The sequence below is a fragment of the Vulpes lagopus genome, chromosome 2, assembly GCF_018345385.1.
Source record: "Vulpes lagopus strain Blue_001 chromosome 2, ASM1834538v1, whole genome shotgun sequence".
NCBI classification, from domain to species: domain Eukaryota; kingdom Metazoa; phylum Chordata; class Mammalia; order Carnivora; family Canidae; genus Vulpes; species Vulpes lagopus.
The window spans coordinates 158,050,056-158,074,661 of record NC_054825.1 but is presented as its reverse complement, the minus strand read 5'-3'; the positions used below and the strand labels follow the sequence as shown (position 1 = coordinate 158,074,661).

At 44.0% G+C, this 24,606-nt stretch overlaps 1 protein-coding gene across 7 annotated transcripts; it reads right to left on the bottom strand.

The window, feature by feature from the left end:
* Nucleotides 1-1,125: 1,125 nt before the first annotated feature.
* ZNF331 (zinc finger protein 331) lies at nucleotides 1,126-23,015 on the bottom strand. 7 transcript variants are annotated; one of them, XM_041743107.1, is made up of 8 exons: nucleotides 15,227-15,516; nucleotides 14,236-14,301; nucleotides 13,908-13,971; nucleotides 13,020-13,139; nucleotides 12,279-12,378; nucleotides 6,758-6,805; nucleotides 5,399-5,525; nucleotides 1,126-2,932 (listed from the first exon to the last, which is right to left on the bottom strand). In XM_041743107.1, exons 6-8 carry the CDS (start codon nucleotides 6,764-6,766, stop codon nucleotides 1,596-1,598), a joined length of 1,473 nt encoding a protein of 490 aa, XP_041599041.1. In that variant the 5' UTR covers nucleotides 6,767-6,805; nucleotides 12,279-12,378; nucleotides 13,020-13,139; nucleotides 13,908-13,971; nucleotides 14,236-14,301; nucleotides 15,227-15,516; the 3' UTR covers nucleotides 1,126-1,595. The 7 variants fall into 7 exon arrangements, with proteins under 7 accessions (XP_041599041.1, XP_041599040.1, XP_041599039.1 ...); XM_041743106.1 differs by having other exon boundaries at nucleotides 13,026-13,139; XM_041743105.1 differs by lacking the exon at nucleotides 13,908-13,971.
* Nucleotides 23,016-24,606: the final 1,591 nt, after the last annotated feature.

Genomic DNA, 24,606 nt, shown 5'->3' with positions numbered 1-24,606 from the left:
GGATTCTTTGTCGGCCTTTGCAGGATCCTCCCCTGTGCTCTAACCCCCAGACTCTCCTTTTCTTGAGTCTCCCCATACCTGTTTGAGCATTAGCCATTCCTCCCCCACGCACCAGGCCCTCCCATCCTGTCCCCCAGCTTCTCAACTCACTCCCATGGGCTCTAGTCCTTTCAACAAAAGGACCCACTCTTCTCTCCAGGACTGACCACCTGAGATGGCTTGGGCCCTTTCTGAATCTAACTGATCCAACTCTTCCAGGACTCTATCACTGGCCCAGCCCCTCCCATAGTACACCAGCTACTCTCCCTCCTGAAGCATCACCTCCTCAACCCTGCCGTGGGACCTCCAGGATCTGGCTGAGGTCCCGTATGCTGGCTCCATTCCTTCCTAAACAGGTGATGTGTGACCACTCAACAAAGTGCTGGGCTCACATGTGATTTTTAATGTTAATTATTTTAGTGATCATCTAGTGAAATCGCATGGTGGTTTTTGTTTCCTCAAGGAGATGGGATGTTGAGCTTGTTTCTACTTCCTCGCTGGCCATTTGATCGTCTCTTGTTAAGTGCTTATTTAAGTCCCCTCACCCTTTAAAACAGATTTATTACTGACTTGGGGGATTCTGTTTTTTTTTTTTTTTTAATATTTTATTTATTCATGAGAGACACACAGAAAGAGGCAGAGACACAGTTAGAGGGAGAAGCAGGCTCCATGCAAGGAGCCCGACATGGGACTCGATCGATCCTTGGTCTCCAGGATCACACCTTGGGCTAAACACAGCGCTAAACCACTGAGCCACCCGGGCTGCCCTCTGTTTGTTTTCTATGTGAGTCCTTTATCAGGTGTGTGGAGGGTAACTATTACTCTTCCCTGTCTACTTCCTACTTCTTTCAGTATTTATGGAATCACCTGATGAACAGAACTTTGGACTTTTAATCAAGTCCAACATACAAACTTTTTATTTGCTGTTTAGCTCTTCTATGTCCTAAGAAACTGCCCACCCACCTGAGGCTGTGACAGTAATCTCCTATATTTTCTTCAAGTTTGACCATCTTTTCTAAACTCTTTGTAACCACAGGGGGTGTTCCTGTAGGAACTCATGGAGAACAAGGCTAATAGTAATGATGGTAAGAACAACAACAGCTAGTATTTATTGAACTTACACAATGTTCCAGATACACCTTCAGAGAGTTTACATGTACCAAACTCAGCACAACAGCAGTATTAGGTAGGTGTGATTGTCCCCATTTCACACATAACACATAGGGGTAACAAGTCATTTTCCCAGTGTGTCACAGGAGTAAAGAGGTGGGATGGTGATGGTAACAGGGAGGGTGTGTACCACAGCAGGAGGCTTTCCCACATACGTTGCATTAACAGAGTTATTCCTTAGAACAAATCTGAAGTGAGACAAAGCTCAAATGGTGCGGAGGCTTCTATGCACTCATTAAGCCAATTCAGGAAAAAATTCTACACTGTGTGTGTGATCACTAAGAAAAAGTGATTTCTCTATTCCCTAAATTTGCCTCGAGCATGACTATTCTGAGATGCTATAAGCAGAAGAGTGACCAGTGAAAGCTTTCTTATGTTAAACTGTATCATGGATTTTCCTTGTGCTGTGGCAGGAATGAATGTTGTATAGAAGCTTCTGCACCTTCTTTTTGTTCAAAAGGTTTTTCAGCAGTGTGAACTCTCTGATGTTCTCTAAGATGGTTCACATGATTACATGCCTTCCCACATTCCTTACACTCGAAGGATTTCTCACCAGTGTGAATTTTTTGATGTTGTGTAAGTTGATGGCCATGACTAAAGGCCTTCCCACACTCTTTACATTCATAGGGTTTCTCCCCTGTATGAATCCTCTCATGTTTAACGAGGCTTGACCCATAGATGAAGGCCTTCCCACACTCCTTACATTTGTAAGGCGTTTCACCCGTGTGGATTCTCTCATGCTGGGTGAGGTGGTAGCCACAATTAAAGGCCTTCCCACATTCTGTGCACTTATATGGCTTCTCACCAGTATGAATTCTCTCATGTTTAACAAGGCTCGAACCCCAGCGAAAGGCCTTCCCACACTCCTTACATTCATGAGGTTTCTCACCAGTGTGGATTTTCTGATGCTGAGTGAGATAATTGACTCGAGTAAAGGCCTTCCCACATTCCTGGCATTCATAGGGCTTCTCACCAGTATGAATTCTCTTATGCTGAACAAGGCTCGAGCCACAGATAAAGGCCTTCCCACAGTCCTTACATTCGTAGGGTTTCTCACCACTATGAATTCTCTTGTGCTGAATTAGTTTATATACACGGCTAAAGGTCTTGCCACAGTCTTTGCATTCATAGTCTTTCTCCCCAGTGTGAAATCTCTGATGCTGAGTGAGCTCGTCACCACGTCTAAAGGCCTTCCCGCAGTCCTTACATTCATAGGGTTTCTCACCCGTATGGATTCTCTTATGAATGACGAGGCTTGAACCCCATCGAAAGGCCTTCCCACAGTCCTTACATTCATAGGGTTTCTCACCAGTGTGGATTTTCTGATGCTGAGTGAGTTGATTACCCCAACGAAAGGCTTTTTTACACTCCTTACATTCGTAGGGTTTCTCACCCGTGTGAATTTTCTGATGCTGAGTGAGTTGATAGCCACGACTAAAGGCCTTCCCACATTCCTTACATTCATAGGAATTCTCCCTAGTATGAAGTCTCTGATGTGGTCTAACAGAGGTATTTTCTCTACAAGTGGGCGTTTTTTCATAGTTGATTATCATTTGATTGAAACAGCTCTCTCGAGGGCCCTGTGGTCCTTCAAACTCACCTTCACACATCCAGTCAAGGCCAAGGGATTTACTTTTTCCATTTGAGTTCCATTTGGATAAATTTATTTCATAAATGCCCTTTTCTGTAGGTAAACTCTTGGTCCCATAGGGTGACTCCAAATCTGGAAAAAAAATAACATTTTGTTTTCCTTTTAAGGAAAATTAAACCACAAAGCTAACCACAAACCAGAAACTTCTCTGATGGAAATAAAACTTCTCCAGGAGAATAAACATGAATCACTTAGGGCTCTCATTAAAAGTATGGTCCACTTCTGGCACCACAATACTTAATGAGGAAACACTGGGGATGTTCTTGCTAAAGTTAGATAAGAAGGAACTGCCTATTAGCCCCACCATTTCCTATCAGCTGACACAATTAAGCAGAAAGAAATCGGAGGGGCAAAGCTCATAAATAAAGATGAAAAAAAGAGTACAGTTTGCAGATGATGTGATGACATACCTGGAAAACCCAGGAATATCAAATATAGAACTAATGTGAAAGACAAGAATATATAGTTGGTTAGCTGGGTATAAAAATAACATTCTGGGGCAGCCCTGGTGGCGCAGCGGTTTGGCGCTGCCTGCGGCCTAGGGTGTGATCCTGGAGACCTGGGATCAAGTCCCACATCGGGCTCCCTGCATGGAGCCTGCTTCTCCCTCTGCCTGTGTCTCTGCCTCTCTCTCTGTGTGTCTATGAATAAATAAATAAAAAAATCTTAGAAAAAAAAAATACCATTCTGAAATAATGTCAATCATATAATGAAAAGTGATTCTGGATAAAAAGACCCACCATCAAAGGAAATAAAAAGGACAATGTGAAGGATTAACTGTAACATACATGGTAAATGCCTGTAAGGGAATATTTAGGTGGGATCTGACCATCAATGGGGATGCTAACACCAAGAGGCTGCAAAACCCAGACTATGCTTAAATTCATGAGTTCATAATGATGCTAGAAAGTGTTAAACGATCAGCTGTGGAGCATGCTAGCCAACTAGCCCTTGATTATAAGAATAATTTTTCCTTTAAAAACCTTTTTATCCACTATGAAAAATTACTACATAACCAACTAGCAGATGGAGCAGAGTTTCTCTGTAATGAATTAGTACAGTAACAAAAAAGCAATGATAGATCACCATAGTGAATATCCACTGAAGTGGATCTATGCACTGAGTGTCAGTGAGTGCTAACAGCACAAAAAGAGCCATAATGGGATAAAGTCTTAGGATGTTAGAACGTTGACAGCACCCGGGAAGAAGTATTAGCAAATATTAGATAAAAGGAAAAGAAAAGTACTCAAAGCTAGGATATCAACCAACTTGCAGGAGCTACAAAGAGCATGGGATCACATCTACATCCCTGCTACTCAAGGCGTGGTCCATGGACCAGGAGCATCAGCAACATGTGAAGCAGGAGCAAAAACAGAAGAAAACCGGTAGGAGGGGAATGGGGCGAAGATCAAGTTCATGGTGGTGACTTCTTCCCCAGAGGCCATGGACCTTTGTTAGGGAGCTTTCCAAACACCTCAGGTGCACCTGCTCCCTGCCTTGCCTGGCTGCTTGCTTCAGTGATGGCTTGTTCCAGCCAGGCTGGCTGTCACTCTCCTCTGCACCTGTCCTTCCTCTCAGCCATCAAGGCTCTTTCCCTTCCTCCCCAAAGTAGCAAATCACTTCTGACTTAGAAATGAGAGGTCCTGGGATCAGCGGTTTAGTGCCTGCCTTCGGCCCAGGGCGTGATCCTGGAGTCCCAGGATTGAGTCCCACATTGGGCTTCCTGCATGGAGCCTGCTTCTCCCTCTGCCCGTGTCTCTGCCTTTCTTTCTCTGTGTCTCTCATGAATAAATAAAATCTTAAAAAAAAAAAAAAAAAAGAAAAGAAAAGAAATGAGAGGTCCTGCTTTCAGAAAGAAAAAAAAAAAAAGCCACATGATGTAGAACTTAAGAAAAAATAATTACATGCTCAAAAATTCCTTGATGGAAACTTAGTCAAATTTATTACAGGCTGAAAGTCAAAAGGATAAAATTTCAGAAAAGAAAAAGGATTAAGTAACAGGCAACAAGACAGGAAGGTTCTTATTTTAAACTTCTGAGCACCTTATCCGTAGAGGCAAGTACAAGAGGGTAGTGACAGTGTGGATTCTTGCTTCTGCCTCCCCTGTCCAACCAAGTCACTCTGTGCCTGAGTATACTCACCCACAAATTAGACACAGCAATTGTGCCTACCTCATAAATGTGTGGCAAGGTGAAGTGTATTTACACATAGCCAATGCTGGTATAGGGTGAGCACAACACTAGCCTTTACTGTTATGACTGTTATTTCTCTAACAGAAGAATAAGACATAGCCTGAGACATTTAAAAGACATTGTCATCTAAAGTGTAACTCAGAATTCAGGAATTAAAACTTTCAACCTCACTTCAGGTACAATGAGCAACAAATGTATAATGCTTGTTTGGTTTTATGTGACTGCTGTTCTACATCAAACACGTGGCTGGTTTATTAGAGGAAGAAAAAATTCGACTTGTTCCCTGGAAGTCAGTCCTGGCATTCCTGGTAGAGGGTGCTGACATTCCCGGGGACAGGCAACTCACCCAGGGAGACCAGGTTACTGTAGTTCTCCAACATCACGTCCCAGTACAGGTCCCTCTGCCTGGAGTCCAGGCATGCCCACTCCTCTTGAGAGAAGTCAATGGCTACGTCTGAGAATGTCACCAAACCCTGAGAACACAAACCCATACATCCTTGAGGAGATGGACAGCACAGAAAGGGCTCTGCTCTGGGTGGGACTGGACACAGGAACAGACTACAGGCCTGTGAGGTGGGTAGGGCACCGTGGGGACTGTGACTGAGCAGAGCTCCTAATGTTCTTAAAGAGTCTCGCTGCCGCAGAGAAACCCCACATCCTGTGCAATGCTTGTTAATCCCAAGCCGTCAGGATGTTTGAAACAATCCTGGGGTTCCTCCTGTTCACAAGCACAGGGCCTGCCATGGGTCTGCCTCATAACAGCTCGGCAAAGTGGACACCTGTTGCACTCTCTCCATCAAGGCAAGGACAATGCCCAGGGTTTAGTTTCTGAAATGTGAAGTGAGATCTTTTATCTTTGAAACTAGGGTTTATGTGTCTGAATGTTCTCAAACCTCAAGTTCATCATTTTGCCTAGGTTTCAGGCAGTCTTCCTACATAATGACAAAAGCATCTTCTTATTCCATTGTAACAGTGACTTAAAGTTGTACACCCAAAGTATCCAAGGTTTTCCCCAATTCTGAGGGTGTGTGATCACCTGGGACTTTTGTACACTGTGACCTTCTTCCCCATTACTACCCACCACCCCTGCCTTTTCTCTGCTCCTGATTTAGGATTTGGGTGTCTGACAATGTGGATGCACCAGGGAGGGATGGTGGGTCTGTTTGACAACAACATGCACCCTTTGAGTCCCCTGGTAGCATCATGGCCTCTCAGTCCTCAGGCTGTGACCACAGCCTTATCTATTCCCAAAGCCTCATGGAGCTCCAGCTCTAACCACCACTGACATGGAGACCAACCAACACGAACATTGCCTCCTCTGCCTGGAAAAAACAGTCATGGAGAATGGGGGGGGTGGTGGTGGTAGTTTTTGTGTGTAGTCCAATGGGATCACCATCTCCCACTTATTAAAAGAAAAATGTGACTCAAGGATTTCTCTCAAGTGGCTGTCCTCCCCACTGCTCCAGCATTACTCCTGATGGCAGGGTGTGTACACAGGAGACACTGAATCACTAGCTCAGTGAAGTGGGCATTAGGCACACAGGTGGGGATGGGGCTGCATGGCATCATCGTTTGCCAGAACAGGAAGAACTGGGCAGTGGGTAATTACATGGGCCTCAGTTGGGCAGGAGGCTTCAGGGTAATTCATAAAAACAGCCACAGGACCTATATATCATATTTTAAGGAAAGAGAAATACATACTTACGTGCGCCATAGTTTTAGAATCAAGAACTGATCAGTCCTCTTGAGGTTTCTTTTACCAAAGACACAAAATCCAGAGAAGCCAGAGATATATGAGAAAAAAAGAGGTATTACAATAAGTGCATCTTGGTCCCCAAATGATTTAATACAAGTTTCCTGCTCTTCCATTTTGTTTCCAATCCCCCACCCGTTGGCCGTTTCCTCCCCCCAATACACACACATCAATGTGATGCATCGGGGAGTATGAAGAGTCTGGACAAAAGGGAAGAGTTCTCCCTGAAGCCCTAAGAAACCCAGCTGCACACACAGAGGAGTTTTTGTTTTTGCCTTGAAATCAGACCTACTTTCAGCTGTTGTTTCTCAACACAACTTAAAAAAAATTTTTTTTTTAAAGTAGGTTCACCGCTGTGTGCACCAAAGGTGTAGCTGCCATCTGTCACATGATACTACCAGTACCACGGGACTATGATCCCTATGCTGTGCCTTTCCTCCCTTTGACTCCATAACTGGAAGCCTGAGCCTCCTGTTCCCCTTCACCTATTTTTCCCCCTCCCCTCTGGCAATTATGTTCATCTGTTCTCTGTATTTATGGGTTTGTTTCTGTTTTTGTTTGTTCCTATGCTTTATTAGATTCCACTATCAGTGAAGTCATATGGTATTTATCTTTCTCTTCTTTCATTTAGCATAATTCTCTAGGTGCATCCTTCCTGATGCAATTGATAAGATCTTTTTTTTTGTCCTCAACTTCCAAAGGGTAATTGACATCATACCTGGTAGGAATGTCTTTGTTTTGGGTGCAGCTAGCCAATCCCAACCAGTCTTAGGGTGGGAACTGGCTACACCAAGACCAATCAGGTGATTTGGGATAGGTGCTCTGGGTCATGGGGTATCAACTGACCTGGGTACTGAGATTAACATGTAGACAACAGGTCAGTCATGTCTGGATGATCAATCATTCAATCAGCTGTGCCTATGTGCTGAAGCCCCAGTGAAAACTCTGGGCCTCAAAACTTTGGTGAGCTTCCCTGTTTGGCGACAGTCTATGCATATTGTCCTATGTCAATGCTGATAGAGCATCCAGTCCTAACTTCAGGGAGAGAAGAACTGGAATCTCCACGTTGGGGATACTCCTAGACTTCAGCTTATGTGCTTGTTTCCCTGGTTGATGTTAATCTGCCTCCTTTCCCTGTAATTACCTGGAACTGTGAGAAGAACAGCTCTTGGTGAGTTCTAGGAATCCTTCTAGCTTGAGGGTGGCTTTGGAAAAGTCCTGACCTTGGATGTGGTGTCAGAACTGAGGATAATCTCGTGTGCATACTGTGCCCCCAAACCTCCCAGTCTGGCTAACTCTGGGCAGGGACATTGTGATTTGGACCTGAGATGGGGTTCATTTAGGGTGCATGGTCTTACTCGGAGCAACATCCTGCTCCCTCCAACCATACCATCCAGGATGAAGAGGGGGTGTACCATGCAAACCTGAACCTCTCCTGGCTTGTAGGGTGAGGTTGGTCAAGCATGGCAGATGGACAGGTTGGAGAAGGAAAGGCCCAGGTAACATTCAGCACCCTACGTCCATAAAAGCTCACTGCAGCAATACATGCAGAGTACTGATGCAAAAGAGTAAATGATTGTGAAACATTAAGTTGGAAGAATTCCTTACAAGACACGAATAACACTTCAGATACATGGTCAGCAAAGAAACCAGGATACAACAATACACTTGTAAAATTCTTTTTTTTTTTTTTTTTTATGATAGAGAGAGAGAGAGAGAGAGAGAGGCAGAGACATAGGCAGAGGGAGAAGCAGGCTCCATGCACCAGGAGCCTGACGTGGGATTCGATCCCCGGTCTCCAGGACCGTGCCCTGGGCCAAAAGCAGGCGCTAAACCGCTGCGCCACCCAGGGATCCCACACTTGTAAAATTCTATATATGAGCATGTGTATACACACACACACACAATGCTTATATATATGATGCACAGAGAAGACACACACACACAACATCAATAGAAAAAAAAAGATATAAAATAGAAACAAAGAAACAGAAAGAAAAAGCCTGGCATGTTATAAATCCTTTGTGCAGCAAGAGTAAACAAAGCAGGTGTGAAACGGCAAGACTGGCCTTTGGCTGGATTTCCAGAAGGTCCAGGGGGTCCCCAGTGTTCCCTGACAAGAGTGGCTCACTGCTTTGAAACAGTATCAATGATGTGGTTTATACTAAATCCTTACTTTCCTCTGGGAGCCTGGAATTTTGGTATATGGCAGAGAGAGGGTGCCTCTGTGACTGACCTGTGATAAAAACCCTGGCTTCCTTGGCTCAGATGGGCTTCCCTGGTGGAAAAAGCGTCATGTATGTGGCTATAACTCACTGATGGAGGAATCAAGCATGTCCTGTGTGACTGCACCGCGAGAGTGCTCTGGAAGTGTGTGCCTCATTTCCTCCCCATGTCGTCCATCCCATGCACCTGTCCCTCTGATTGTGCTGTGTATCATTTTGCTGTAATAAATCCTGGCCGTGAACAGGACTACTCGTCAAATCCTGAGTACACACAGAGAATCACAGAACCTTGCCTATGACACACTCTCTGACTTTGGTTTTCTTCAAGTATACCTCACTAGGGGTATAACAAAAGCCAGGCATTGGCTTGACATATATATGTATGTGTGTTTATTTCTTTCAAACTCATTAAATGATAGACTCTCAAAGAGAAACTTTAAAAGTCTTGAGATACCTTCGCATTATTTTATGTACAACTTTTCTTTCCTTTTGCTTCCTAATATACCTAAACCAACTCTCTGACTCCTACCTACATCCACATATGTGAGGGCCAACTGGAAAAATGACTAAGATTCCAAGGGATGTCCTGTAGTACTGATGGCTGTCTTGGTGGGAGGATGAATGTGACTTCCGAGCTATCCTTCCAGCCATGGTGTCCTGTGGAATGCTAAACCACCTGACCCTGTTAGTCTTCATTTTGCATCAATATCATCAGAGAAAACACTTAAGATACAAAACTTAGGAAACAAATTCCATTTTACTCCACACAGAGCCCATGTGTTCACAATTATCTGGTCGTGACCTGACAACAGTGGCCCCCTTCTCAGCACCCCTCACAGCATATTACCAAAAGTCTCCACTGGCCTTGACCACAGGCTGCCTTGAGCTCCCACTCAGTTTCCCTTTCCAGCTGAGACATAAACAATTTACAGGTAACAATGTCCTTTTAGTCGTTTGTTGTTCCCAATACTTGTATCATATTGTAGGTACTTAACAAAAGCACCGTATTGATGCAAAATTCCACTTTTTGGAACTTATCCCAAGGAAACAGGTACGGAAGTGCACAAATATATGAGAATGTTCAAGGGATTTTTAAAAATTGGTACAGTTAAAAAATAATTTTTGAGATAATAGTAAATTCACCTGCAGTTGTAAGAAAGAACACAGAGGGATCCCATGTACCCTTTACCCAGCTGACCCCAACAGTAACACATCACAAATCTATAGTACAATATAACCACCAGGACATTGATACTGATGTAATCCATTAAGTTTATTCAGATTTTCCAGAGAATCATTTTAAAAAATGAGAAGAAAGCATAGAAATACCTGTGGCAAAAAAAAAAAAAAAAAAAAGAAATACCTGTGGCAAAGATAAATAAATTATGGTCTGCTACAGTGGCATCTAATACACCTACTAACAATGATATTGATTTATACTATTTGAGAAAGAAGTTGATGCTGAATTACTAAGTGAAGAAGGTATCACTATACATTTAATAATGTAGGTGTAATTTGGGATGAGAGGTCTTGATAAAGCAAGAATAAGGCTCTGTGGTTTGACTTTCAGGATGTAAATCTGAACTCTGTTACTAACCTCACACTGTCTGTTCCCCACAGGTAAGATTGGAGTAGAAACCAGTACCTGCCAGGTAAGACTGAATCAACTATTAGATAATTTGAATAAAACACAGTAATATTAAGTTATTTAAGACAAGTTAGCTGTTATGATAGGAAACGATATAATGTGGGGGCACCTGGGTGGCTCAGTGGTTGAACATCTGCCTTCCACTTGGGTTATGATCCCAGGGTTTTGGGATCAAGTCCTGCACTGGGCTCCCTGCAGGGAGCCTGTGTCTCCCTCTGCCTAAGTCTCTGTCTCTCTCTCTCTCTGTGTCTCTCATGAATTAAATAAAATCTTAAAAAACAAAAAAAAGAACACAACCCCCCTTAATCTGTTTTTATAAAAAAAATTCAAGTCTGTTTTTCCTTTCTTATGCTAAAACATGTACTTCACACCTGCTATCTATATAATCCACACTAAAAACTTTCAGAGCCTCTTAAAAATGAAATTCTCTTAAATTAACATTAGCAAAAAAAAGAGTCTAAGACATGTAAGGAGGAAATGTTCCCTCTCCACCAGCAGAGAGGAACAGACGTGATTCTACATGGAAAATCCAGTCCAAAGAATGTACACTGACAGGTGCTTAGGTGGCTCAGCTGGTTACATGCTGGACTCTTGACTTTGGCTCAGGTCATGATCTCAGGGTTGCAAGACTGAACCCCGTGTCAGGCTCCATACTGGGTGTAGAGTCTGTTTAAGATTCTGTCTCCCTCTTCCTCTGCCTTTCCTCCCTGCTTGCACACTCTGTCATAAATAAAATAAGATAATAAAATAAAATAAAAATAAAATAAAGTAAAATAAAACAAACGATGTCAAATTGAGAATACTAGCAAGTGGCCAGATCTTGTATTCCATATGATATGGAAGATTTCTGTGAACAGTTTAATTTTTTAAAAAAGATTTTATTTATTTATTCATGAGACACACAGAGAGAGAGGCAGAGTCACAGGCACAGGGAGAAGCAGGCTCCCTGTGGGGAGCCTAATGCAGGACTCAATCCCAGGACCCTGGAATCATGACCTGAGCTGAAGGCAGATGCTCAACCACTGAGCCACCCAGGTGCCCCGAAAACTTTCATTTTTTTAAAAAAGCAATCACTATACCCAATATGGGGTTCAAAGCCCTGACTCTGAGATCAAGAGTTGGCTCCACTGACTGAGCCAACCAGGTACCTCTGTAATGTGATTGTTTTAAACTACTGTTGTCTTACGTTTTTCTCGTGTATCTTATCTGCCCGAGGAAATGTTATAGTACAGCTCATATTTGTAGTAAGTCAGGGATTATTGCCATGTTCTGTGAAAGAAAAAAATCCTGGGAAGTCGGATTTTAAAAGTCTGTCTTTACTGATAATTTGTTCATGGGATTAGTTTCAAATGATGTCTTTCTAATCTTTTAAGGTGTAAATATGTGAGAGACTTTTTAAAAGTAAGATGAGGATCACTGGCACACATCTCTCTTCTCCACATGCAACAGATATAATGTCACCCATAGCTGAGCTAGATTCCTCTATAAACTAAGATTTGAACAGAGTTTGGCTTAATTATGTGTCAATTAGCAGGATCCAATGCTCTGGAGTCAAAACCACATACATATGCATGGGGGTGGGTGCTGGAAACATACATACCAAAATATTGACAGCAATTATCTCTGGATGATACAGCTATGGGTAATTTCAAGTTTCTTCTTTATGGGCTCCTTAGGAAACTGAACCTTTTGTAGCAGGCCTGTATTAAATCCATGATAAGAAATATAATTTACGATAGTCTCAAGTTTTAAAAAATTCAACAATGAACAATTCCACAGTTATGGAGGAGTGGGTATATTGCAGACAACAGGGGAACTGTGGATGGATAGGCCTGTGGCAGGCAGGATAACTGTCTCCCAAATGTGTCCATATCCTAACTCTGGAGCTTGTGAATATATTACATTACACGGAAAAGGAGAGGTAGGCTGCAGGTGGACTGGCGGTCGCTCGTCAGCTGACCTCAAGACAGGGAGGCAGCCTGCATTATGCCAGGTGGGCCAGTGTATTTTGCAGGGATCCTTATAAGCCAATGAGTAAGTGAGAAGAAAGATGTGACCACCAAGGCTCAGTGACTAGGCTCTAGTGTGACAGGGCTTCTGGAACATGCAGTTGTCACTTGGGGAGACATGGTCTTTGAAAAACAGGAGTAACATCACAGTAGAGAAAACTGACAAACTACCTCAGCCAGATGATCACACTCAGCAATCATAAATCATGCTGACCGTTTATGTTCTTGCCATGACATGATGAAAGTAGCACTCTTCCACCCCCCAAACCATAAACCCAGTCCAATCACAAGAAAAGCATCAGGTTCCAAGAGAGGGGCATCCTACCAAATACCTGTACCTCTTAAAACCGTCAAGGTCATCAGAAACAAGGCAAGTCTGAGAAACTGTCACAGCCAAGAGGAGCATAAGGACACATGACAATGAAATGTAATGTGATCTCCGGGATGGCATCCTGGAACACATGAAGAACGTTATGTAAAAAATATGGAAATCTGAATAAAGCATGGACTTCAGTTAACAATAGCATATCAAAATCAGTTCACCAGTTGTAAATAATGTCCTGCACTAATGGTAAGTTGTTAACGATAGGTAAAAATAGGAGACATCCATACTAAGTGTAAGTTGTTAACAATATGGGACTGTGGGTGTGGGGTGTCTGTGACTTCTCCATACTAACTGCAATTTTTTCTACAAATCTAAAATCATTCTAAAAATGATCAAGATCTATTAAAGAAGAAGAATATGGAACCATATGTGGCCCACAAAGGACGAACTGTTCAGTACATGACCTTTTAGAGAGAAAGTTTGCCAAATCCTGCTCTAGTTCCAGAATTCACACTCAACATCAAACTATGTGGTTCATACAGATACAAGTGAAGCAGAATGAAGCTGTCAGACTTCCCACAAGACCCGGATAATACAACAGATTTCTATTTACTGATCACTGAAAAAACAAACAAACCAACCCTGCCTCTGACAAAGATCTTTGCTCAAACCCCCCCGTTTCATTTATTTGTTAAAATGGCTCAGTTTCTTTGAATTTTATTTTTTAAATTTGAAGTAGGCTCCACGGCCAAGGTGGGGCTGAACTCACGATCCTGGGATCAAGAGTTGCTCACTCCGGAAGCACGTTTACTAAGAGTTGCACGCTCTGTGGACTGGGGCAGCCAGGCGCCCCCTCAAACCCCACTTTTAAAAGCTGCTCTTAAAAGCTGCTTACTTGGTCACTGACTGGCCAAAACAATCAGACCTTCTCTGTTCTCATTGCAATCTGCGAGTCAGGCCTGTGGGAAAGATTGAGGATTCCTGGCGTTTGATTCCACCTTAGAATGAGTATCCTCCTGACTAAATCGCAGGCTAAAATAAAGCACAAGAACCTCCCCACCGCATTCTTCTCTTCTGTGCTCTGTGCATACACTTGCACATCCCCATCACACTTCTCAGGAAAGAATTAGTCACTGTTTGGAAGAACGTTTCAGGCCAAGAAAAGCAAATATTCTGAAGTCCTAGAAACACATTTACTCAACAAAGAGGTAACTCATCTGAACCTTGACTTTAAGATGTGTCACAAGTTGTCTTCCTCCTCAGGATGCTGGTTCTGGAGGATGGCTGGCCTGGGGGAAAGAAAGAAGGACACTCTAGGGCCTTTCTGGAGCATAAGTTGGAGCAGAGAATACCCTCCAGGCCCACACACCTAACAAAAACCAATAGGAGGGCCGCCTGGATAGCTCAGTCGGTCAAGCATCTGCCTTCAGCTCAGGTCATAATCCCAGGGTCCTGGGAGAGAGCCCCATACTCGGCTCCCTGCTCTTTGGGGAGCCTGCTTCTCCCTCTCCTGCCCCTCCCCCGGCTTGCGCGCGCTTTCTGTATCAAATAAATAAAATCTTTTAAAAAGATAAGAAAAAAAACAGAAAACCAATCAGAAATAAGGGGGGTGGGGAGGCGACTGGGATCTGAGTATCTCAACGCTTCTAGAGGACTAGGCTGCAAGAAGTGGGGTCCTGAAATCAGCGCGGAAGAAGGGCGCTTCTGGTCCTGAACCTGTCACCTCGGGGTTATGACTGCGCCCCTCCTGCTGGCTAATTTCTCTGCGGGGTCGGGCCCTGCCCTGCCCTGCCCTGCCCTCCCTCCCGGCCACTGGCCCTGCGCTGGCCCGCGAGGCCGGAGAAAGCAGCCGCGACCTCAGACCGCAGGGTGCTCCCTGACCCGGTGCCCGCATCCCGCCCTCCGTCACCCCCGCGGCGGCGCAGGAGCCCCTCCCACCGCCGCGCAGTCTCCGCCGGCCGTGCCGCCCCGCCCCCACACACTCCCCGAAGTGCGTCACAGCCACCGAGCCGGGGCCTGCCCCCTCCCCGGGGCCTGCCCCCTCCCCGGGGCCCCCGGGCCCCGACACCCCCGCGTAGGCCCGTAGCCCCGCACTTCTCTCCGCGGCCGCGGGCCCGGGCTCCGCGTCGGGCCTCCTTGCGCGGAGCACCCTCCCGGCCGCCCTCCACCGACCAGAGCGCGCGCGGATTCCCTCTCGGGAGGCCGGCCACTCACCGCTCGGGGCCCCACGACCCGCCGGACGTCGGGAGGCGGCACAAGGCACTAAATCAACTCGGGACCAGAGCCGCGGGATGCCGAGCCCAGACAACCCTCGGCGCAGTAAGCGTCTCCCAGCAGGCGCCTCGCTGCGCTCCGACTCCGCGGAGGGGGCGGTGCACGGCGCCTCTGGGTAATGTAGTCCAGCAGCTCGGGAATACAAGGAGCTGGGCGCGCGGTGGTCCACTTTCCCAGCACACAACAGTACACGGTCTCCAAGGAGCTGTGCTCACAGACTCCTGGGAAATGTAGTTCAGAGGAAACACTCGCGCAGGGATTGGGGGGGGGGGGACCCGTTCCCAACATGCATTTGGGTCCCTTACATAAGGGTGGTAGTCATCTGTGATGTTACTCACTGCTAAGTGGTTGATTTTTGCGTGATTGCGACTTTTCCCTCGGATCATAATTTATTAAAAACAAAACAAGCCGTTTTTTTTTTCTAATTCTGACATTCTTTACATCTGTACATTCTGTACATCCATTAACTAGGCTATTTCTATAACTTAAGGCTTTCCCTTATAAAGTGGGGCTATGTTTCCACTCCAGGATTGATCTCTTGTAAAGGCAGCAGGTTTGTCTCTTTAACACTTTCTAGGGCAGTCCCGGTGGCCCAGCGGTTTAGCACCGCCTTCAGCCCGTAACGTGATCCTGGAGACCCAGTATCGAGTCCCACGTTGGGCTCCCTGCATAGAACCTACTTCTCCCTCTGTGTCTCTGCCCCGCCTCTCATAATAAATAAAATAAAATCTCTAAAGAAAAAACACTTTCTAGAGTAATCAGTCGGGATCCCTGGGTGGCGCAGCGGTTTGGCGCCTGCCTTTGGCCCAGGGCGCGATCCTGGAGACCCGGAATCGAATCCCACGTCGGGCTCCCGGTGCATGGAGCCTGCTTCTCCCTCTGCCTGTGTCTCTGCCTCTCTCTCTCTCTCTCTCTGTGTGTGTGACTATCATAAATAAAAAATTAAAAAAAAAAGATTTCAATGTTTTTTTTTTTTTAAAAAAAATAGAGTAATCAGTCATTCTAAAACTACCTTGAATGATGATCGGTTACTTTTGGCTTTTTCTTGTCGGCTCACTTTATTTTTCACTTCTACCTCAGATGCAGAATCAACCACTTCTCCTGTTGTTTGGAAATGACATCGGAGAACACAAACTCCATACTCTTGGGCTGACACTGCTTTTAAGTATTTTGCCTGAACAGAAGTGGGAGAATTCTTATGTTCCTATTCAAATATTTTCATATCAAATTGAACCTATAGCATTGTTCTCTTAATTTGTTAAATCCCAAATGATGTAGGAAAAGACGTTAGGGTTTGAAGTCAATGGCCAAGAAAGAAATCTTGAGATGTCTTTGGTGCAAAAAGGTGGTTTTATTAAAGCACAGGGTCAGGACATGGGGACAGAAAGAGCTGCAGAGGGGTCATGAGGAGTGGCCCATTATATACTTTCAAGTTGGGATGGTTTAAGTTGCTAACGACTTTTCTTGAGGGGGCTAGCTATTGATGAGAAAAGGTAATTTATGGCTGTCCAATAAAACCTGAGTCATGAGATCCTTCAGATGTGTATTGGTGGGCCATATGCTTGGGGGATGCTTGCCAACATGTATCTTGGGGAGTAGAGATAAAGGAAGTCTCTAAAGGAATTTTTATATGTTAAAGTAGACTTACAGGATCCTGGAGGTTGGGCTAAGATTGCCTTTTGCCCTTAGCAAAGTATTAAGATCAAGGCAGCTGAGTTCTTAGAGGAAGGTCACTCTGCCTGTTTCAAGGATTTGTCAAGGGGCTGCAGGTAGTAGGGAAAGTTAATAATTTTTCATCTGCCTTTGTTTCTCACATTACCAACTTTATAACATGATTATTTCCTGTTACCTACAATATAAAGGAAATACTTTTGAAGTAACAATGTTGAAAGTTGTGGATAGTTACATCCATGATATAACTAAAGAAATCTGAATTGTTCTCTGTAATCCCTTTTGTCCTTAGAATGAGTAAAGTCAATGGGGTGCCTGGGTGGCTTAGTCAATTAAGTGGCTGACTTAGACTCATGTCATGATCCTGAGTCCTGGGACTGAGTTCTGTGTCAGGCTCTGCGCTCAGTGGGGAGTCTGTTTGTCACTCTACTTCTGCACCACCCCCCATGCTCTCTAATAAATAAATCTTAAAAAAAAAATCACGAAAGAATGGGTAAAGTCAAGATACTACACTGTTTCATCAGTAATGAACTATTTTAAAATGCTGTTGGAAGGGCAGGGTAGTTATTTGGAGATTCCTTCACTATCTCAAACTATGTATCAAAATAAAAGTACAAATGGATCAGATATATAAAGGTTAAAAAAAGTAATTCCTCAGAAAGTTAAAAATAGAGGACTACCCTACAAACCAGCAATTGCACTACTAGGTATTTATCCAAAAGATACGAAAATAGTGAGTTTTGAGGGACACGTGTACCCCAATGTTTATTTTTATTATTTTTAAAATATTTAATTTATTTATTATTCATGAGAGACACACACAGAGAGAGAAGGCAGAGACATAGGCAGATGGAGAAGCAGGCTCCATGCGGGGAGCCTGATGTGGGACTCGATCCCGGTACTCCAGAATCACACCCTGGGCCAAAGGCAGGTGTTCAACCACTGAACCACCCAGGCGTCCCGACCCCAATGGTTATAGCAGCAATGTTCACAATAGCCAAAATATGGAAAGAGTCCAGATGTCCATTGACAGAAGAATGGATAAAGATACACACACACACACAATGGAGTGTTACCCAGCCATCAAAAGGAATGAAATCTTGCCATTTACAATGATGTGGATGGAACCAGAGGGAATTATGCTAAGCCAAATAAGTCAGAGGAAGTCAAATACCTTATGATTGCACTCGTATATGGAATTTAAGAAACAAAACATGAACATAGCAGAGGGAAGGAAAAATAAAATATGACAAAAACAGAAAGAAAGGCAAACCATAACTCTAGGAAACAAACAGCATTGCTGGAGGAGAGGTGTATGGGGGATAGGATAACTGGGTGATAGGCATTAAGGAGGGCACTTGATGGAATGAGCACTAGATGTTATATGCAACTGATGAATCATTAAATTCTGCCCCTGAGACTAATAATACACTATATGTTAACTAAATTAAATTTAAATAATTAAAGAAAAATAAGTTATAAACAGGATAAAAATATGTCCATAATATGAAAATAAGGAGATCATTTCTTTTTTAAATTTTTTTAAAATTTTTTTTTATTTATTTATGATAATCACACACAGAGAGAGAGAGAGGCAGAGACACAGGCAGGGGGAGAAGCAGGCTCCATGCACCGGGAGCCCGATGTGGGACTCGATCCCGGGTCTCCAGGATCGCGCCCTCGGCCAAAGACAGGCGCTAAACCGCTGCGCCACCCAGGGATCCCAAGGAGATCATTTCTAACTACAATTCAAAATCCAGACATTGTAAGAGACAAATCATAGTTAAAGTGTTGAAAACAAAAGACAAAAAAATCCCGAAGCAGTGAGAGAAGACTCATCACACTGAAGGGACTAGTCCCACACAATGGGACTATGACTGGCACTTCATCAGTAATAGTAAACAAATGAAGATAGTGGAATAAAATATTCAAAGTGCTGAAAAATTTTTTAAAAAGTCAAACAGGAATGGTATATCCAGTAGAACTATCAGTAAAAAATTAGGGCAAAATGAAGACATCCCCAAGTGAACAATATGCAAAGAACTTTTATAACTCATAAAGAAATCAACTCAATTAAAAAAGAAATGGGAAAAAGACTTGAATAGACACATCACCAAAGATACATGAATGGCTCATAAGCAAATAAGAATACGCTCACTGGCATTAGGAAAATGAAAATCAAAACTATAATGCAGTATTACATCTGTTACAATGACTACAATACAAAAGAGTGAAAACGTTGTGTAGGTGTGGAGAAACTGTGGAGGCCTAATGCATTTCTGCTCAGAATGTAAAATAGTTAAGCACCTTCTATTTTTAAAAACATCCATATTTATGGGGACCCTTGGGTGGCTCAGTGGTTGAACGTCTGCCTTTGGCTTAGGTCCTGGGATGGAGTCCCGCATCAGGCCCCCTGCAGGGAGCCTGCTTCTCCCTCTGCCTAGGTCTCTGCCTCTCTGTGTTTCTCGTGAATAAATAAATAAAATCTCTTTTAAAAATCTGTATTTTTAAGGGAAGTGTCTGTATTACTTTCCAGATTATGTTGCAAATCCTGACTAAAACATAATCTGAAGAACCAATTTCAACATACAGATTAAAAGGCATTGGAGAAAAAAAAAGAAAAAGAAAGAAAAGGCATTGGAGGTCTCTGAATCTAGTAAGATTTTATTTATTTTAAGCCAGATATAGTTCCAATGTGATATAAACTCCTTTAAGGAAGAAAAATTAATTTGCTCACATTATATTAGGCTATTAAAAAAAAAAACAACAAAATGAGGGACACCTAGGTGGCTCAGTCTGTTAAGCCTCCAGCTCTTTGTGTAAGTTCAAGTCATGACCTCAGGTTTCTGGGATACAGCAGGGAGTCGGCTTCCTCTCTCTCTCCCTCTGCACCCACACCTGGGCACTTGTTCTTTCTTTAAAATAAATCTTTTTTTTAAAAAAAGGAACAAAATGGAAAAAGAAAATTCTAACTTGAATCTCCTTTAAATGCATAAGATATAAATATGACTTTAGTCACTTAAATTTAACCACTTAGCAATTAATATTAGCCAAATTCACTTTATTCCATTAATGAAAAAAGGATTCCATATTCGAACACTAATTAAGGTGATACAACAAAATAACAGATTTAAACAAAACATATTTGAGCACTGTAGGTCATTCAGTAAGATATTTGATAGTTAAATCACGCCAAATACAACATTTAAAAAATTTATTTTTATTTTTATTTATTTATGATAGTCACACAGAGAGAGAGAGAGAGAGAGGCAGAGACATAGGCAGAGGGAGAAGCAGGCTCCATGCACCGGGAGCCCGATGTGGGATTCGATTCCGGGTCTCCAGGATCGCGCCCTGGGCCACAGGCAGGCGCTAAACCACTGTGCCACCCAGGGATCCCTAAAAAATTTATTTTTCAGCAAGAAACTTTCAACAAACATAATAAGCAGTCAGCACTGGGCGCATTTTCATGAAAGTGAGGCTGAGATTAGAGGCCCAGTCAGGGCTCTACCCACTCCCCACTGCACAGGATGCCTGAGCCAGGACTGAGGAAACGAAGAAAGGTGGAAACAAGACAAGGAAGGCAGGTTAGAACTGTTATTTTTCACGGACGATGTGATTTCATATGTGAAACAGCAGAGGATCTATTCTGACTGTTAGACTAATAAAAGAATTGAGAATATCAGGGAGGAAAACTTTCCTCTGTCTTGTGATCCTTCTAGCTGGACTTAGATTCAAATTGACATGAGACAGATTAACAGGACTTGTCTGGGGAATCCACACAGACATGAAAGTCCAAAGACAACAAAGCACCATGAAGCTTACATGAGCTAGCTAAGGAAGGGAGTAGGGAAGAAAACTCACTGGCAAGGTGAAAGGAGCAGTTTGGAGAAATAGATTGTTCTATTATGCAGATGAGGGGCCTCCGTTAATAACTGGTCTTCCTGTTGCTGGCTCTCCTTTCCAATGTATATTGAGGCAGTTATGGGGGAGGCAGAGTGCCGTTCCCACAGCTGCTGGGTTTTTATTACTTTTAGCTCGAAACAATCTTTATGCCAAAGTGGCACATTTTGGGGCAGCCTGCCCTGGGCCCCTACAAGAACACAGAGCAAATCTCGAACATAGTGACATCAGTCTTTCTTCTTTACTAGCAGTAATTAAAAAATAATACAAACAAAAAAAATCAAACAGCTTGCATTCCCATCAGCAAATATACTGTGACCCCTTCTTACGAGGCGTTTCTAGATTTGTGCGAGAAAGCCATTAGGTTTTTTTTTTTTTAAAGATTTATTTATAAAAAAAAAAAAAAAAAGATTTATTTAAAGAGAAAGAGCATGTGAGTGTGGGGAGGAGCAGAGAGAGGAGAAAATCCCAAGCAGACTCTGCATTGAGTGCAGAGTGCAGAGCTGGAGGTAGGGCTTGATCTCATGTCCCAGAGATCACAACCTGAGCATAAACCAAGAGTCTAGATGCTCAACCAATGGAGCCACACAGGAGCCTCAAGAAGCCATAAAATTTTATGGGGGACATAATAAAGGTACGATTAAAAACTGAAAAACGTATTTAACAGAAAATAAGGGAAGAAAAAGGCTGTTGAGGACTTTCGGCTCAGGGTGTAATCCCGGGGTCCTGGAATCGACTCCAGCATCAGGCTCCCCACAGGGCGCCTGCTTCTTCCTCTGCCTATATCTCTGCCTCTCTCTGTCTCTCTCATGAATAAATAATTTTTTTAAAAGGCTGCTGGATATTAGGTGATCTGGTTAAATTAATTTTTGATGGTTAATATAAAAGATAGATCATCAACATCCTTACTTTCAGGAGTTGAATTGTGCCCTCTTCCAAAGAAGATGTGGTTAAGTCCTAACCTCCTATACCCCAGGGTGATCTTACTGAAGTAGGATCATTACTGATATAATTCGTTAAGATAAGGTTATCCTGGGGTAGAGAAGGCCTCTAATTCAATATGACAGGTGTCCCTGTATAAAGAACTCCATACAAAGAGACATGCGTCTTGTGAAGAGGAAAGATTGGAATGATGCACCACAGCCCAGGGAAGTCAAACACTGCTCACAGACACCAGAAACTAGAAGCAAGGAAGGATTCTTCCCTCCAGGTTTCAGAGGGCCCATGGCCCTGCGGACACCCTCCACACTCAGGACTTGGGAGTTGATACGTTTCTGTTGTTTTAATGCCACCCTATTTGTTGTATTTTGTCATAGCAGCCCTAGGGCTCCAATATGCTTAGCAAATACACAATAAAATATTTTAGGAGTGCCTGGCTGGCTCAGTCGGTTAAGTCTGACTTTAGCTCAGGTCCCGATCCAGGAGTCTCTGGATAGTGCCTGGGGTGGGGTTTCCTGCTTGGTGGGAAGTCTGCTTCTCCCTCTGCTCCTCATTCTGCTTGTGTTCTCTGTCTCTCTCAAATAAATAAATAAAATCTTTTAAAAAATACTGTAAAATTATTTACCATATACTAAAGAATATCTTCAATATGTAATTATTAAAAGATCACCGAGATCTCATCTGTACAATACAATTCAAAGGAAAAACACTGGGGATTAAAGAAAAAAAAAACCCAACAAATTTGGAATCAAATTTAAATGAAATCTGAAGATACAGGGATGGGGAAAATCCTTTCCAGTGGGGCACACACCACTGGAAGAGGACTTCCGCTACCTCCATTTGGACCCCAAACTTTCTGGTTGGGTTCTTTCCAGCTGGACTCTCGGCTCAGGTGAAGATCTGACGGGCAAAGCATCCCCTGAGGGGAACTGGAACCCCCCTGGGCCAGCAAGTCCCCCATGACTGACTCCCACACACCATCGCTTTGGCTTCCACCGCCTACCTGCACAGCTCACCCACCCACCTGGCCGCCACATTCTCCTCATAAGCCTGGGAGGATTTCTGGCACTTTGGAGGCAGGCTTTGCTGTCTTCAAGGGTCGGCCTCCCGGAAGCTGGTGTCTTTGGGACCCCGTTGTCCCTGCCACACCACGACTAGTTCGGTCACGGAATGAGCCTCGGGCCTGCAAAAAAACAGACGCCCGCCGACGGAAGAGCAGCCACGCTCAAGTCTGAACCGGAAGGACAAAATGTCCCTCAGCAGTGAGACCGCCCTTCTCCGGATCCGCTTCCGGGGTCGGTCGGAAATTGCGTAACAGCCATGCTGGGCGGGGCCTGGGGCGGGGCCTGGGGCGGGGCCTGGGGCGGGGCCTGGGGCGGGGCCTGGGGCGGGGCCTGGGGCGGGGCCTGGGGCGGGGCCTGGGGCGGGGCATCGGCCTACTGTGTGCCCAGCTCTCTGGGCGTTTCTGAATCTGCCGAACAGAATTTACTCTTCGGGTTTGGATCCGCCTGTGTTTCTCTGCCTCCTGCCTGTTCTACGTAAATGTTTCCAACAATTTAGGGTAAAAGCTTAGTGCTGTGGACACTTAGGCTGGAAGCTGAGATGATTTCCTCCAAAGCTGGATAGATTTGAGTCGGAAGCTGCTGTTACTAGCGGGTGGAGACGAGAGAGGGCGCTGGCACCTCGTCGGGGACCGGTGTAGACGAGGGCTCCAGCTGGGATAATCTGCAGCCCAGATAAGGAGAAAGGCTTATTTAGGTGATGGAGGACTGGAACTGTCAGTCCAGGGGACCTGAGCTGGTAGGGGGCATGGAGACCGTGCCCTGCAGAATGTACAGCTTTATACCGACTCCCGCCGGAACATGACTTCTCTCCTGTCCCCCACCACCTGCAGGGGCGGATGAGCAACCAGGCGGTTCAGGTCCAGTGGCGTCAAGGGACAAGAACCTGGGGGCGGGGGTTGGAGAGGAATCTGATAATTTAGGTCACCAATCTATTGCTTGAAAACAACAATTAGGGGCTCCCGGGTGGCTCAGTGGGTTGAGAGTGGGATTTGAGATTTCTGCTCATGGGTCCTGGGATTGAGCTATCTTAGGGGCAAGTGAGGCTAGCTCATACCCTCACTGCTGTAGCAGAATGTTTGGGCATCTCTGGGAGGGCACCTAAGAAAGAAAAGGAGAAACCCACATATTGACCTCCATGGAGGAGCCTGCTGTCTGTGAATCACTCTTGTAGCAGAGGATGTGGTGCTGGATAGATAGAATAGGGGCTGTAGCAAAGTCAAGCTATCTCTTGCAAATTACTAGCCTTACTATAAAATAATATTGGTTGCCTCCCACAACAACAAATTAATTCTGAATGTGTTTCTATGATCTAAGTTTTAAAGAACAATAACTGCATTTATAGAAGAAAACAACATTTCTATGCTTTTAGAATAGAAAAGATTTCTGCAAAATTCAAAATACTTAATATGCCAAAGGAAATGACAGATAATGTTAAAATTAAGAGTTGATCTTAATCCAATGACCAGAGAGAATGAGCCCACAAAGAAAGGATTTGTACCCAGCATACACAGACAAGAAAAGGACAACATAAAAAGACAAAAACAAAACAAAAAAAAACCAAAAACAGAAAAATTAAGGAAAAGAAATCACCAAAAAAAGGATATGTCAAGTCTACTACACACATGAAAAGATGTTCAAGTTTCTTTTTTTAAAGATTTATTTATTCATGAAAGACACAGGCTGAGAGAGAGAGAGAGAGAGAGAGAGGCAGAGACACAGGCAGAGGGAGAAGCAGGCTCCCCT